General features: G+C 38.2%; 2 protein-coding genes across 3 annotated transcripts in view; one reads left to right on the top strand and one right to left on the bottom strand.

Moving 5' to 3' along the window:
• LOC139975757 (spermidine synthase-like) overlaps nucleotides 1–8,574 on the bottom strand; it is a 29,124-nt gene extending 20,550 nt beyond the window's left edge. Inside the window, exons 1-2 of one of the 2 annotated variants that reach the window (XM_071983912.1) lie at nucleotides 8,387–8,574; nucleotides 406–539 (exon numbers count right to left, since the gene is read on the bottom strand). In XM_071983912.1, coding sequence (XP_071840013.1) covers nucleotides 406–536 — 131 coding nt within the window. In that variant the 5' untranslated portion in view covers nucleotides 537–539; nucleotides 8,387–8,574. Of the gene's footprint in view, nucleotides 1–405; nucleotides 540–8,164; nucleotides 8,329–8,386 lie in introns of those variants that run through there. The other variant, XM_071983913.1, reaches the window with a different exon arrangement.
• Nucleotides 8,575–8,921: 347 nt separating this feature from the next.
• LOC139976384 (52 kDa repressor of the inhibitor of the protein kinase-like) lies at nucleotides 8,922–10,815 on the top strand. The gene is made up of 2 exons (XM_071985089.1): nucleotides 8,922–9,720; nucleotides 10,733–10,815. Exons 1-2 carry the CDS (start codon nucleotides 8,922–8,924, stop codon nucleotides 10,813–10,815), a joined length of 882 nt encoding a protein of 293 aa, XP_071841190.1.
• The last annotated feature ends 5,144 nt before the right edge of the window (nucleotides 10,816–15,959 follow it).

Below are 15,959 nucleotides of genomic sequence, written 5' to 3' on the forward strand. Positions count from 1 at the left end.
GGAGGATAGGGGTGTGGAGTGTACAACCCTTCCCCTTCATCCGGGGTTCAACTTCACAAAATTAAAATATTCTGGATGAAGATGCAATAGGAGTAGTAGGTAAGCCAGATCAAGGGCTAGGAATTGGAGGGAGGAAGGGAAGGAGAGAGGGGAGAGGGTACGGTCACAGCACAACATGGAACATGAAGAAAAGAAAGTAAAAATATATTTTATTTGTACTACAATATATTTCACATTATGAATCACAACTTGACATGGTAAAGAACAAAAGGTAAATTATCCTGATTGTTTGTATATACAACTCTTCTGTCCCTCTTTGTCCATAGAACACAATTTTGACTGTATTCAGATATGTATATTAGTTAGATGAACTCACATCATATTTGTTTCTTACAGTTACCTCACCTCTTAAAGACTAAGACATCCTGGAATGCGGACTGTTCGTGAATGAGTACTTCCTCAACCTTCAAGCTCATAGACTGTCCCGGCCACAGAGTGCTGACCTCTGTAAACCAGCCGTTCTTGATGAGGTCCATCACCTTGAAAGGAAAATCAACAACGTATGGAAAGTATTAGTCGGATATATACCAAGAAAGCAGGCAAATCAATTTCAGTTTAATATTATAACCAAAACATGAACATGTTTATTCATGATAGTGTGGTAAGCCATACATGCTTTAATATACATGAACTTGTGCACACCAAAATGAAGAGGATTATCTATTGACTAATGCGGCAACATTTAAAGAAAGGTAAATCAGGAATCAGTTATCATGTTGACAAAGTTTAAGTCTGTTTAGTGCCAAAGCATAACCAGAAAGCCAGTTGGCTTTGTGATTCCTTGGCTTACAATGTGCTCAAAATTCTAAATAACTGTCTGACTAATGTAGAGCAAGTGAGTTAAATTTGTCTAAGAATTAAGTGAGAGCCAGAAAAGGTCAGAGATTTCCAACTCTTATTTGTAGCATTCTCCCTTGTCAGTGGCGGAGTTAGGGGTATTGGTCATGGGGACGAGAATGGTCTGTAGGGGCGCTTTCGACACTATCTAAGCGGAGCGCCACCACAGGTTGGCGCGGAGCGTACAGAAATTTTTTGGGGAAAGATACTTCCTAGATCGCCGGAAATAACCCTTTCCTGGCCTTGCTAATTTGCAAATAAACGAAGAATAAATAGGTGCCATCGCCAACAAAATGTGACAAATGTCAATAGGTAGATGAGAGCGCAATAAAAAAGTAAATAATCGCGAATAAGTAAAAAGTGGTAAAAAGCTGAAAAGGGCACCGGCAGTCCATTTGAGTCCGTCAGAAGGGGGCATTCGCCACTGTCCCTTGTGGGCATAGCTTATTTCTTTCACTGGTAAAGGATTTTACAGTTTAGAATTTTTATTCGAAAATGTTTTAATATCCAGAAAGAACAGTCTTCCTAAATGAAATATAGACACATAGATATAAGAACATTCCTTTTTCCAATTTTGGGCCAGTAAATCCCTTTAAATAATAGTTATTAATGAGAGTAAATAACATTGTTTATACACTGAAATATTTTCACAACCTTTTGCCAAAGCAAAAGTCATCTAACTAAACACAGAGAAAATGGCCAATTTTTGCCCATTTGAGAAAACCTGTTGACCCCTTGAAGCTCAGAGGATGAAAACTGATAACCAGTTTCAGAGCAAATTTACGAAATTGTATATTCTTAATCAAAATTTGCTTTTGCTTTTTACATATTACATTGGCTTTGGTTTTGGGATACGTGTACTTTCAAAGCCGCTGGTTTAAGCAAACGGAATAAAACAGAACCTCTCGACCCGCAAAACTCTGAAAATCACCTGGGCACAACGTACTTTGCTAAACGAAACAAATTTCAAACGAAGCCTCCTGTAGGGCTACAACAGCTACATACTGTAGACGTACAATATAATGGTACTGTACAAGCATTTACACTTCCCTGTAAGCCTGTGTTTCTGTTGACTTCCATTACCAGCAACTTGCAACCCTAAATGGGAGCAAGAAATACTGCATTCAGTCATCCATACGTATCCTTTACACTAATACGTAGTGAAGGTCAAGTCATGAAGTTCTGTAGTACTGCAGCTGTTTATCAGAGTTGTAGTGGTTCCATTCTTCTATTCTAACTAAGCCCTTATGGAATAACACTCGTAATCATAATCAAATTTCAATGGTACTGTGCAGGAGCTCCTATAGGACCAAATTACATACTCGTTCTCCACCTAAGAGCTGTGACTAACTACTTGTACTCAGTCTTATGCTGTTGCACTCAATCTCATGCTGTTGTACTCAGTCTCATGTTGTTGTACTCAGTCTCATGCTGTTGTACTCAGTCTCATGCTGTTGTACTCAGTCTCATGCTGTTGTACTCAGTCTCATGTTGTTGTACTCAGTCTCATGCTGTTGCACTTACAGTAGTCTCATGCTGGTACTCATTCCAAAAGAAATTCTATGTGTTATTTCGTACTCACAATCCTGTTCTCGTACAAGTCTGTCCAAAGTATACAGTTTACTGTACTGTTGGCCTATTCATCCGTTCGCAGAACATATTATTTCCACTTCCGTTCAATCAGTTTTGAAAAACATGATAACAGTGATATAGGGCAATAATTTTGATAAGAAAATGTGTCACCTTTTTTTTGAAGATAGGTACTACTTTTGAGTTTATCAGGAAATATGCCAGTACTAAAAGAGATATTACAGATGTGAGTCATGGGCTTGACAATAAAATGAATAACATGTTTGATATTACACCTGGCTTAAAACCATCGTAACCTGCTGCCTTATTTGATTTTAAGTTGGAGCTTGCTGTTTTAATGAACTCAGCTTCAGTAAGAGGATAACTGAAAAGAGAACAGCTGTTTATGCTGTCATTCATTTATTTTTATTTATTTAGGTTTACAGTCTTGTTCAGGGCCAAGGCCCTCTCACACTACTTTACAACCCTGGTCATTGGTAACTTGACACACCTACACACCAAAGTGTGCACAATTCAATCAATCTCTCCTGGGGCACCACAGTGCACCACAACTACGTGTCCCCCGGGGGACTTCCCATAGGGAGCAGCCACAAACCGGCGCACGCAACTATATTTACAAGTTACCTCGCAGGTCCCCATTTATACACCTGGGTGAAGAGAGTCAATGGAGATAAAGCGCCTTGCCCAAGGACACAACGCAATGATCTGGCCAGGGCTCGAACCTGTAATCCTTAGATCACAAGTCCACTGCCATAACCACTTGACCACAATGCCCTCATCAAGAGTGATTCATGTGTATGACTTTTGCAGCAGTGTTCTTACTTTTAATCTTACTGGCAAGTTCCTGGCCCAAGTTAAGAAAACAATTATTAGTATGATTTGCTACTTCTTTTTTGTCACTAACTTGTTGATTGTTATCGTTAAAGGCAGTGGGATAAGTGGAATGCTTATTTTGTCCGAGAATTTCCTTTACAGTTGTCCATGTTTGGCCAATATTGTTTCTGCCATTGTTAATTTTATTACAAAAGTATAAATTCTTTGAAAAACAAATAATCTGGTTAAGTTTGTTCCGGTATATAGTATAGGTTGACCTACTGTCATTAGTATTGTTCTTTAGGTAGCGTCTATAGATCTGATTTTTCCTCTTAACGGATATAAAGATTCCTTTAGTTATCCAAGGGTGTTTCTTTTTCCTCCTTTTTGTTTTACTGATGTTATGCAATGGAAAACAGGAAGTGTAAGCGTCAGGCTTAGTAAGCATCTCATCCCATGTTTTACTTTTAATTTCAGAAATAAACTTATTAATGTTCCTATTGCTATAGTTACGGACTTGCAATGGTTATACCTGACTGTACTCTGATTCACAGAGGCATGAAGGAAAATATGAAACTGGTCACTAATATCTGTAATAAGTTTTCCAGATGTCATTAGAGAATCAACATTGGATAAAATGTTGTCAATTATGGTGGCAGAAGATGGACTAACCAGAGTAGGTTTAGTTTTTTTCGGATAAAACTCGCTCGAATAAATAAGGTTAATAATGTCAGTAGATATGCTTGGATTGCTTGCTTTTGAAAAAGCAATTAAAAATCTCCCATGATATAGGTACTGCAGTGGTCATTAGCGATGGTGCTAAGGATAATCTGCATATTTAAATTAAAATCATCATTGGGAGGTCTGTATACACAACCAACTATAAGCTTTTCATTACTAGGTGTATTCGTTTCAATGAATATCTCTTCAATACAATTGTTTAAAATAGACAAGTCTGTACGGTGTTTAAAATTATTAAGTCATTATTTATAAAAAGGCAAACACCACCACCCCTTGTTTCATTATGATGCTGTTCAATTAGTGTGTAATTGTCGATCTTAATTTGAGGAGAGATATCATTTGTAAACCAGGTTTCAGTAAAACAAAATTATGGAAAAATCTTGATTTAACAAAGAGATAAAAGATTAACAATATCGGAAAAATGTTTCTTTAGACTACGACTATTGGGATGTAGTAATGATATACACTTATGGGATGGTGAGTTATTATAAGAATCGATGTCATAGTACTTACAAGAAACATTATTTTCGCTCATTTCTTCCGTGGAATTAGTGTTAAAAAGCATGTGTCACCGAGACGACGCTCAATGAAGCTGAACCAGTAGTCGTAGGTTTTAACCCACATATTGCACACGTGGTTCAACAAGACCACGGTGAAAAAAATTGTTACCGGGCAAAACCGACCACACGACAAACTGTGGTATACAGGGGCTTACAGGGATTTACTGCGGCTTTCTGGGGTTTACGGCGGTTGTCTGGGGTTTGCAGCGGCTTTATACAAAGGAACAGTGCTATAGGAGCAATCAATCAATCAGAAGACATTTATATAGCGCCAAAGTCAACATAAATTGTTCAAAGGCGCTATTAGCCTTGGTCATTGGTAACTTGTCACACCCGCACACCAAAGTGTGCGCAATTCAATCAATCTCTCCTGGGGCACCACAGTGCACCACAACCACGTGTCCCCCGGGGGACTTCCCATAGGGTGCAGCCAGAAACCGGCGCACGCAACTATATTTACAAGTTACCTCGCAAGTCCCCATTTATACACCTGGGTGAAGTGAGGCAATGGAGATAAAGTGCCTTGCCCAAGGACACAACGCAATGATCTGGCCAGGGCTCGAACCTGTAATCCTTAGATCACAAGTCCACTGCCTTAACCACTTGACCACATGCGACGCCTCTCTGAACCAGGAGAGGATTGAAGCATATAACTCTCATAATATGCAAGTTTGCATCGATTACGTAAGTGTGCATCGATTACATAAGTATGCAAAACAAGGAGGCGGACGGTATAAAAGATCACCAGTTAAGGGGGGTATTGACCTTTGCCCGACCTCGACCAAGCGGAAATTTCCCTTTGGTCACGCTTAGGAAATAACACACATCTGCAACGATGGCATAATGGCTAGTAGAAAGTAAGGGTTGATTGTCATTTTCACTTTAATGAATTGAGTCCAATATAGTCATTTCAGTTAGTTTCTATGGCCTCCTTTATTAGCAATTCCTGTCTGTCCTTTCTCCTTAGGGCGGAAATTGTAGGTTTTCTCGATCGCTGGTTGTGTGGTTTTCTTTTGTTGACTGGTTAACTTCTTCGGTACAGTGCAGACGTCATCGATTGAAGCTGCTCTCTTCATTCTTGTGTGTTCTGTTGCAGAGGATCAAGTTATCGGGGGTTGGGAATTTGATGTTGCAAGTAGGTTTTCTTTCTGCGTTTTATTATATTAATCTGCTGGTTTTGGTCTGTTTGTCAAATTGCTATTTTCACTATGTCTTTGCTTTGGTAAATCTTTGCTTTCTGTGTCCATGACGATCGACGTTTCACTTTCGTCTGTGTCTAAGTACGATCTACAGGTCTGATCTGTCACTTGACTGTCTTTTCTGGTGTCTCCTTTAAGATTAGGTTGTTTGTGAACTTCATCATGGTTCTCTTGATCGGATTCTCTCTTCTTCTCTTTGTCATGCTGATTCTCCATCTTGCTAGTAATCTTCTTCATGAATATTCAGTGCAGTTGAAGCTTTTGTGGCCAAAGCGATGACAGTTAAAGCAGTCTATTGATGGGCATCTTGATTCGGAGTGTCCCAGCGCCCAGTGTCCCAATGTTATCCTGTCTAGTTATGACTCCTTAAAGTATCTGTATCATTCTGCTCATTCAACTTGTATATAATTTTCTTCTTTACCAGGGAGTCAATTCAGGCTTTATAGAAGACTTCCTTTCACATTATAATATTTTGTGATAAAACAAATAAATAAACAAACAAATAAACAAATTTTGATAATATCAGCTACCAAATGGCAGAAAAATCGTATATTTTTGAGAGATATAAATTGTGACATGTCCGAGGGTCGCGAACACTTGCCAACCATATGACAATGGTACCTCATAAAACTTCACAAGATCAAGGACTGAAATGTGATTCAAAGCAATTGTACAGTGTGGAGATTTTAATAAGGGAAAGTACCAAATAAATTCCTGAACAGCATAAGTGGGCCTGATGATTACAAAGACAAGACACTAAAACCTCCAGTACGCACATTTCTTTACTAAAATTTAGGGGGGGAAATAGGAAATGGACCAGACTAGAAAACTGATAGAAAGGAGAGAGATGGAAGGATAAAACCTAACCACAGACAAGGAAAGACAAATATTTCAAAACAAATGAGCAGACTTTTAAGGACTGTAATGAAATGTATTCATTTGCACAACAGGTTTACATAAAAACACATCTAGGGGAGAAAAGGAGCTAATCCTTTGAAGAAAAGGGCTTGTGATAGTTGGCAGTAAATTGGTAAGGAATCCTTTGAGTAAGCAACAAAATAGCAACACACCAGATGAAGATATCGACAAGATTTTTAGGAATAAAAGGTTCTGGGGGGGGGGGGGGGGAATACAGCAGGTAGATTCAAAAGGAAGAAGTGGGCATTGACCAAAAATGGTTCAATAGAAGCTCATAGATAAATGTTATCAATTTGTGTAGGTTAACATACAGCAGACTGTGGTACATATGTTCATTATAGATCTATAGCTGAGAGGGACAAGTGGGTGTAAATGTTAAAGGTTCTTTTTTGGAAGAAAATCATCCAACACAGAGACTGGATATCAAACATCTTGATCGACCCTATGCCTCCTAATGCATTGCGATTGTAACCATGACTCATGAGATCATAGTGTTCTGTATTGAAAGTGAAATATCACAAGTCCTTTGAACAAATGTTACTGGTGTTCTTTTAATAAAGTGACTCATATGTTTATCTATCTTTTAATAAAGTTGTCTTATATGTTAAGGATATCTATTTATTTTTTTTTGGGGGGGGGGGGGTAGTTTTTTTTATAGGTGTTATGGTTTTCTATTTTCTTTGATGGGAGTACTCTATTCGATTGAGCCCAAAACTAAAACGGGATTTCTTAGTTTACTTCCTTTCACAATTTTTACTTATTTGTACTTACTGTATATTGTCTTGTTCACCTTGTAATACTATGTGATGAAACAAAATATTAATAAATAAAAATAAATAAATGTATCCTCTCAACTAAATGACTCCTGTATCCAGCATGTACATCAAGAAACACTAATGTCAATCTACTCAAGAACATTCACATTTGGCAAACACCCTGACATATGTCAGCACTTGGAACTTGATTTTAGCCACTAGATTCCTTTTTCACTTGCATTCAGCAAGAGATTAAACTAAATATTTTGAAAATTCCAGGGCTGGATATTTAGATGGCATTTCAACTAACACTGGTGTGGAATATTTTTCCCCCAATAAAAGTTTTAAATAGGCAGCCCCCAGAATTTTAAACTTTAAAAGGTAATGTATAAACACTGTTCGCATTGTTAATACTTAACCATCAACATTAACGATTACATAATTAGAAAACTGATTCGCAAATGTAACGGCCAGAAACAGTGACATTCACGGACAGTGGCAGTCCTCATTTATTGATGCTTCGTGCTGAGTTACTGTACCACAGTGTTGCATATACTGTACGATACACATTTACTCTCGCGAAACTGGGCCTACCTAGAACAGACCTACAATAAATAATGCCAGAGTTTCTGTCAAATTTACAAACGTTCTAAAACGGTAACCTCCGCCCTATAAAGCTTAATCAACCTACGCAGTTTATAAGTAGTAATATCGTTATTTAAGAAACTTCGGGCGTAAGGTCCAAATCCTCGATGACGGGTTAAGTAAGGCTATCATGGGTATCACTAGTATCAGTAACATTTACGGCCATGTACAGTATATATCTTTAACCTGGATGTATACAGGGTAAGGATCAAGCCTTCAATAAATCACGGTGAGGTCGTTATGAATGGTTGATATTCGGAATACTTACGCCTGCGTTAACCAGAAACCAAACAGCTTTAAATTCAAATCGATAAAAGGACGTCGTTTTAGTCACGGTTCTAACGTACTTAAGACATATACAAGAATCTCCGGCCAATGAGATTTTCAGATCTGTGTAGTACTAGCAGAAGTAGTAAACTAAATGCTAAGCGGCGCACTGCAGCACATGTGCAATATGCCAAATAATGCCCACATGGTGTAATTCTATGTTGCTCCCCGACTGTATATGGAACGCCAAATGCAATCCTACGAACATAGTTAACGAAGTTGCACCTACACTTTTTGGTTTCGATGATAATCGTAACCTACGTAGTCATGCAGGCGGATGAGTGCAGGCGCGGATCCAGAGGGGGGGGGGGGGGGTCCAGGGGTCCCCCTGCTCTTGGCCAAAAAAAAAGAGAGAGAAAAAAATAATTAAATTAAACGTCAATTTTAAACATGTACAGGAGAATTGGAAGTGGGATGGTGAAACCAAAAAGCGGGCTCAAGGTTTCTTAGCGAACTTAGGCAACTTTGAGATGATTATGTGCCTAGTGATCCTGAAGAACGTTCTGCACCCGCTGCGCGCAATTACCACCAAGCTGCAGAAGAGGGACATGGATATTAGATCCGCCTACACATCACTGACAGAGGTCAGCAACGATATAGTAGCAATCCGAAGGGATATTGATGCCAGGTTTGCCCTTTGGTACCAGGATGCCCTAGACCTCGCCAAGGAGCTGGATGTCGAAGAAGCTAGACCTCGGGCGAAGGGAAGGAATGCATACCGGGCAACGCATCCAGCTGAGACCCCAAAGGATTATTTCAAACGAGCAATCGCCATACCATTTGTAGATGATGTCTGTTCCCAAATGAAGGAACGTTTCGCCACCGACTCCAACGGTGCAATATTAGCACTATTTACCCTCATTCCTTCAGTGATGATAAATATGGAGGTATCGGAACTCCCAAAAGTTGTAGAGGGTCTAGTCATGTACAGAGATGATTTTCCCCGGTTCAAGAGCCTCCGCACAGAATTGGAAGTATGGCACTCCAAATGTAAGAACATGCAGAATCCCCCAGATTCACTGTTGCTAGCACTGCACACATGTAACAAAGACCTTTTCCCTAATTTGGTGGTTCTTCTACAGATCGCATCTGTCATTCCGGTGACAAGCTGTAAAGCAGAGAGATCGTTTTCTGCGGTGAGAAGGCATAAAACTGTTCTCCGATCAACAATGGGCGAGGAACGTCTCACAGCTCTTGTTCTCATGAACACGTATTATAACACTCCTATCGACACTGACGAAGTGGTCCGAAAGTTCATTGAGAAACATCCACGGCGTTTGTTCTCTCCAATCTACCATGAATAGATCATCAATAAAACTAGCTAACTCGTACTGATGCAGATACATTTCGAGTGAGTTTTTGTAGGTGCTTTGCATGGCTAAATTGAAGGGGGTTCCCTGTTGTACTTAAATATCCAAGAATTTCACAATGGATAGAGGGAAACCCACTCCCCTTAGACCCTAGGATCACTGGAGGCCAAATCCCTCACCCTTCCAGAATCCTTGATCCGGCCCTGCATCAAACAGTGGTGACGGAACGGGAGGGGATTGGGGGCTAAAGGCATTATGATTTTTGTATTATCTCAACTCATCTGATATGTATTACCATATTTCATAGATTGTTTTTTTCTCATCAATTGAGAAATTGCAGACATGAGATCCATATTTTCAGGCTAGGTACATGCAGCTTAGAATACTCGGAAAGTGCCGTTTCCGGCCATCTGGGGGGTTTGAAAAGTCAAAAATTTTCTCAAGAAGGGAGACTTGGACCAATCTAATATTGGAAAGGAGTACCACATGAAATAAAAGAAACTACTTGTGTTTGGTGGAGGTCAAAGTTCATTTGGGGTCACTAGGGGTCAAATTGTGAAAACCTTGTAAACATGATATATCAAGAAGGGAAGCTTCGGCCAATCTCATATTTAGTATGTAGTTGTCACACGTTAAGCAAAAGAATCCTATGTTGTTTCTTGGAGGTTAGAGGTCATTTGGAGTCACCAGAGGTCAAAATGTGGAAACCTTGTTTCACAATCTACCGTATCTCCAACCGACCAGCGTATAAGATAACATGCCGCGTTACTCCTCATAAGAATAGGAGAGGTTGTTGGCAATTGGAAATTAGATTATGGGCATCCGTAGATAGTAGCAGACGGAGAAGTCCCACCAAACCGTCATTGGTTTAACGGTGTCGCTACCTGCATACGGCGCTGCGTGCATGTATTGCTTGTATACATACAACGTTGCTATTGGAATAGATGGTATTATATCTTGAGTTTCCGTTGTTGAAGTTTTCCGTCGTACTTCGCAATTGTTGAGATGGCAGTGCAAAATAAAAACTTCAGGTGTGGATATAGTTTCGTTGGGGAAATGACCAGGTGCCGCTTACGAAACTTAACTGTCGCGTAGTTAGGTTTTTCATCCATGACTAATCTCAATGCAAATTAACTGTGTAAAATGGTTCGCTATCTGCATGTTCATTATGTACGGGAAGTTTTCAGGTTCGCAGATTGTTCACAAACTTCACGTTCAATTTCCAAACATACAGCGGAAACATCATATAAAATACCAATTTATTACACGGAACGTTTGGTTCATATATTAATTTCTCAACCAATTTTAATAATTGATTAAACTTCGATATCACCACACCATGGTTATGCGTAGGCAACCCCGACATAGTAGAGTTGGTATACCAGTGGCCCAGGTATAGGCTACTAACAATATACATGGGACATTCCCATCTGAAGTTTAGATATAAGAGCATTAAATTACCATAGTAAACAAACTTTATCAAGTTGTAGCCACTTTATTCCGAGTTTTGCAATATTAAAATTCATAACTTAATGACACAAGACTATTTTCGAGTTGATCTGCAAAAAACAAATCCACAATACACGATTACCTGTCATGTTGGTAAAACATATTCGACGCCAAAGAATGAAACTGCCGAGTTACTTAGACTTCAACGTGCCAGGGTAAAATTGGGTTCATTAACACAAAAACGTGAAGGAAAAAATGTTTCGTGTCAGAATATTAATTATCTTAAGGTGGCCAAACAACTCCTAAATTACTTCTTAAGGCATTTCCTACATGCCATCAGTCATAATTCTCAAAATATACATCATTTTAAGGAGTTTTGAGACAAGTTTACTGTTATTGCTGCTAGGTGTTTTGCAAAGATTTTCACTCAACACCAGTTGCGACCTTAGATTTTTATTGCGTAAAAGATCGCTTTGATTTAGACAGTGTAATGGAGTAATAGCGATAGTTTTCGCCCACCAATCTGCAGCTAAAAGACAAGATAAATATATGGGAAAATGTACGAAGTCGTGCTAATCGAGTAGCGGTTCAAAGTAGCAGTGATGTTCTGTATAGGCTTAGGACTCGCGCACACCTATAGCTACTGTATAGTACATACGCCTAGAACTAGAGGAGCCCTAATGTAACAGAAGCCAAGCTATCTTCGTAGGTATTTTTGCGGATGTTTTATATTTAATTGTTTGAGACACTACAGTAGGCCTAGCTGCTTATTTATGATTCTGCGACATGTTTTACTTTGTTCGTCACTTGCTTTTGGTGGAAAAAAAAGTTTAAATTTCATACAAGTGCACAGAAATGATTTGGTCTACACTTAATTTGACATTGAAGTTGAAAGTTGAAGATGAAGGTCATATCAGTTTACAATACCGCTCAATTCAAACAGTCCCGGACTCGCACGAGAGTGCGCCACATCTACGTGTCTCATGGAGGGCTTCCCATACATAGGGTTCAGCCACAACTTCCGGCGCAAGCAACAATATAATGTAAAGGTTAGCTCACATGGTATACCACATTTATACACATGTGTGAAGAAAGACAATGAAGAATGAATGCCTTGACCTAGAATAGAACGTAACGATCTATTTATAGGACTCAAACCTGCAATCCTGACATCGCACGTCCATTGTATTTCCATTCGACCAGCACACGTTTTAGACAATAGTACCAGTTTGAGCGTTTTCGCTGCGTGACCATATTAGAGTTACTCCTGCTTTCCAGAATTCTACGGTATACCTATAGGTCATTCTCGCAAAATATAGTGACAGTAATTTAATATACATGAAGGGAATTAGGGATACTAATTGGTGTTCTATTTTGAAATCAACTTGGCTATCGATTATTTTTCACGCCTCAACGATTTTAATCATCGCAATATGTACATCAATTGAATCCCTTAAGTCTTCTCAGCTCGGGGCCGGGACTGGCATCGTTCCAATATTATACACTGTTTGGATGAGTTGTCAAAAACAATTGTATAAGATGCATCGCGAGTTTTTTTTTTTTTTTTTTGACTCATGGGAGAAGAAAAGGGGGGAAATCAATTTTTCTCTTTTGTGTGCTCTGTAGCAGACGACTATACTTAATTGATTTATTAAATAGATCATTAGTAAGAACTGTATTCATATCGTCATTAATTATAACTTGGTATATACTATCTTTACAAGTTCACTTTTTTTTCATACCCGCAATCATAAAGTGAGGTGCGTTTTTCTGTAAGCGGTGTTTTTCTCAAAGGAATTTGAAAGACTGGTATATACACGGTACTTCAAGATGAAAATAAACGTTTTGTTTTTCTGTTCTGTGATTCTGATACCTCTTGTAGCATGTTCATTTACAGGTAATCTTCTTTTCATTCATAAGTTTCTTTCTCTTTTAAGATAGAATTTCATACTGTATTTTGGATCGTTTAACGTCACATTAGAGTGATTAAAACGTGACTTTATACACAAAGAAAGAAGTTTTTTTTAATTTCTTTTAGATATGTCATAAATGCTTTTGTTTAGTCTTGGATTTATTTGTATATCATTTGTAGCATTTGATAAATTATTCTACAAAGTTTAAACATCTGAGGCTCATCGATCAAAGTGGCTGGGCTGCTTAATCTAACACACATGCTATACTGGGCCAGTTCTTCACATACATTGAAATACTGAAGTGGAAAACAATCGTCTTATGGCCTCAAATGACGTGTTTAATAAGCTTTCTAGTCACTTCGCCCAACAACCATTTCGCCCAACTGCCATTTCGCCCAACCAGCCTGGTCATTTCGCCCAACCAGCATGGTCATTTCGCCCAACCATCATGGTCATTTCGCCCAACCAGCATGGTCATTTCGCCCAACCAGCATGGTCATTTCGCCCAACCTTATTTTTACTAATATTCAGTCAGAATAATATTTCTTTTTCTATTCCACTAGTTCAATTTGATTTATTTTGGGTTAGGTTACTTCGTAATAGGTAAATGAAAAAGTGAGGTCCGCTCGATATCGATCGGAGTCTGAGCAGTTATTTCGGGTATAATGGGAGGATTACACTACTTTAGGCTTTTACGCATACAATGGAAGTTATATTATTATACAAACACAGGGGAATCGGTCTTCATAAAAACCTATCAAACCTAACCCCTAAAACACTGATCCATCCTACTGACTAACAATTCCCGAACGTTTCCTTATTAAATTGAAAAAAATATATATATATATAAAACCCGTCCGTAATATTGAATTACTATATTTAATCAATGTAACCACTTTATCAATGTAACCACTTATGTAATCACATGTAATCAATTTAACCACGACTTCAAGTTTCCTTAATACTCGGTTCGTATCCCGTAACGTTAACAATTCCCGAACGTTTACTATCAAACCTAACCCTAAAACACTGATCCATCCTCAAGATTCCTTAATATTCGGTTCGTATCCTGTAACGTTAACAATTCCCTAACGTTTCCTTTTGAAGTATCATATTTAATCAAGGTTGGGCGAAACGACCAGGCTGGTTGGGCGAAATGACCAGGCTGGTTGGGCGAAATGACCAGGCTGGTTGGGCGAAATGACCAGGCTGGTTGGGCGAAATGACCAGGCTGGTTGGGCGAAATGGTAAGGTTGGGCGAAATGGCAGTTGGGCGAAATGGTTGTTGGGCGAAGTGTCCTGCTTCCTTTAATAATGCATTAGAAATTTGTCAAAGACACAAGGTCTTGAATGTTATGCTATGTTGCTCTGTTGTTTACATGAGGTTCAAGGAACATGGATAGTTGGGGGTTAAGAATTAGTAAATGATGGATTAAAATTGACATGTAGCTGTAATGTGGAGTCGACGTGGTCATCGGTTTAGTATTGAAAATATATTTTCTTTTAAGTTTAATATCCTGAAAACCATATACTAGCTGTATAAAAACAATACGAAATTTGAATTGTGTCTTGATTTTTTTTTGTACTATGACTATCAAGACTAAAATTCTGCCGAAGGTTGCTTTAATTAAAAGAAATTTATGTACCTGCAAAAAAAAAACCCCGCTTAGTTTATGAAAGTTTATGAAAGAGTCATATGTAAGCAAACACTTAATCACTTTGCCATACAGACTAAAACAAAAAGATTGATATATTAGATATTTTGAAGCTAAAACTTTAATTTAATTTTTAATTTTTGGATTGACTATAGTTAATAATAACCTGCGTATATTAAGCGTTATCAACTGGTGGTTACTATATATATATATATATATATATATATATATATATATATATATATATATATATATATATGTATATATATATATATCTGTTTAGGGGTATAGCTAGCAAAAAGATATATCAACGACGGTCCACCATGCATTGCTTATTGTTGTTTCAGTATTTGAAAACTAAAACCTAAAATTCTCCTGTATATACCTGCATTTACACTGATGGACATTGTGCAAAGGTTGTCGCAACCGGCGAGTGTTTAAGTCCAAAAAGAAATAAAATTTCTTATTGTTGCTGGTCGGGAAGGCTGAATGTCGGTAGGTGTTGATCGACCTATATCACGGCGTATCATACAGCACTGGTCGTAACGACATAAAGAGTGAGTTGCAGGGGGGGTGTGGGCTGGGGAACTGCGCACCACCCTCCCCCAGATTATTATTATTATTTGCACACACATACACACACGCATATATATATATATATATATATATATATATATATATATATATATATATATAAATATATATATAAATATATATATATATATATATATAAATATATATATATATATATATATATATATATATATATATATATATATATATATATATATATATATATATTTATATATTTATATATATATATATATTATTTTTTTTTTTTTTCGTTTAAGGGTCTTACAAGATACACCAGGACAAGGAGGTCACAGGTTCCGGGGTGATGTCAACAGTTCACGGTGGCCCTAATGGATGCGCACTGCATTGTTTAAACGAGGGTTTTAGTTGCGGGGGATTCAACTACCGCATGGAAGTAGGCAGTACTGGGTTATGCCAATTGGTTACTGAGGAAGAGCTGAACAATGGATCACAAAATTCGCCAGGGTGGACATTTTATGAACACCGCCCCCTGTTGGCCTAAGTTCATTTCGGCAATAAAACATGTGGGCTTTTTTTTATTTTGATGAGTTGTTTCACATATGCGATGGCCTCTACGGTATACATACATTCGA

This window comes from Apostichopus japonicus, chromosome 11 (genome assembly GCF_037975245.1).
Source record: "Apostichopus japonicus isolate 1M-3 chromosome 11, ASM3797524v1, whole genome shotgun sequence".
NCBI lineage: Eukaryota > Metazoa > Echinodermata > Holothuroidea > Aspidochirotida > Stichopodidae > Apostichopus > Apostichopus japonicus.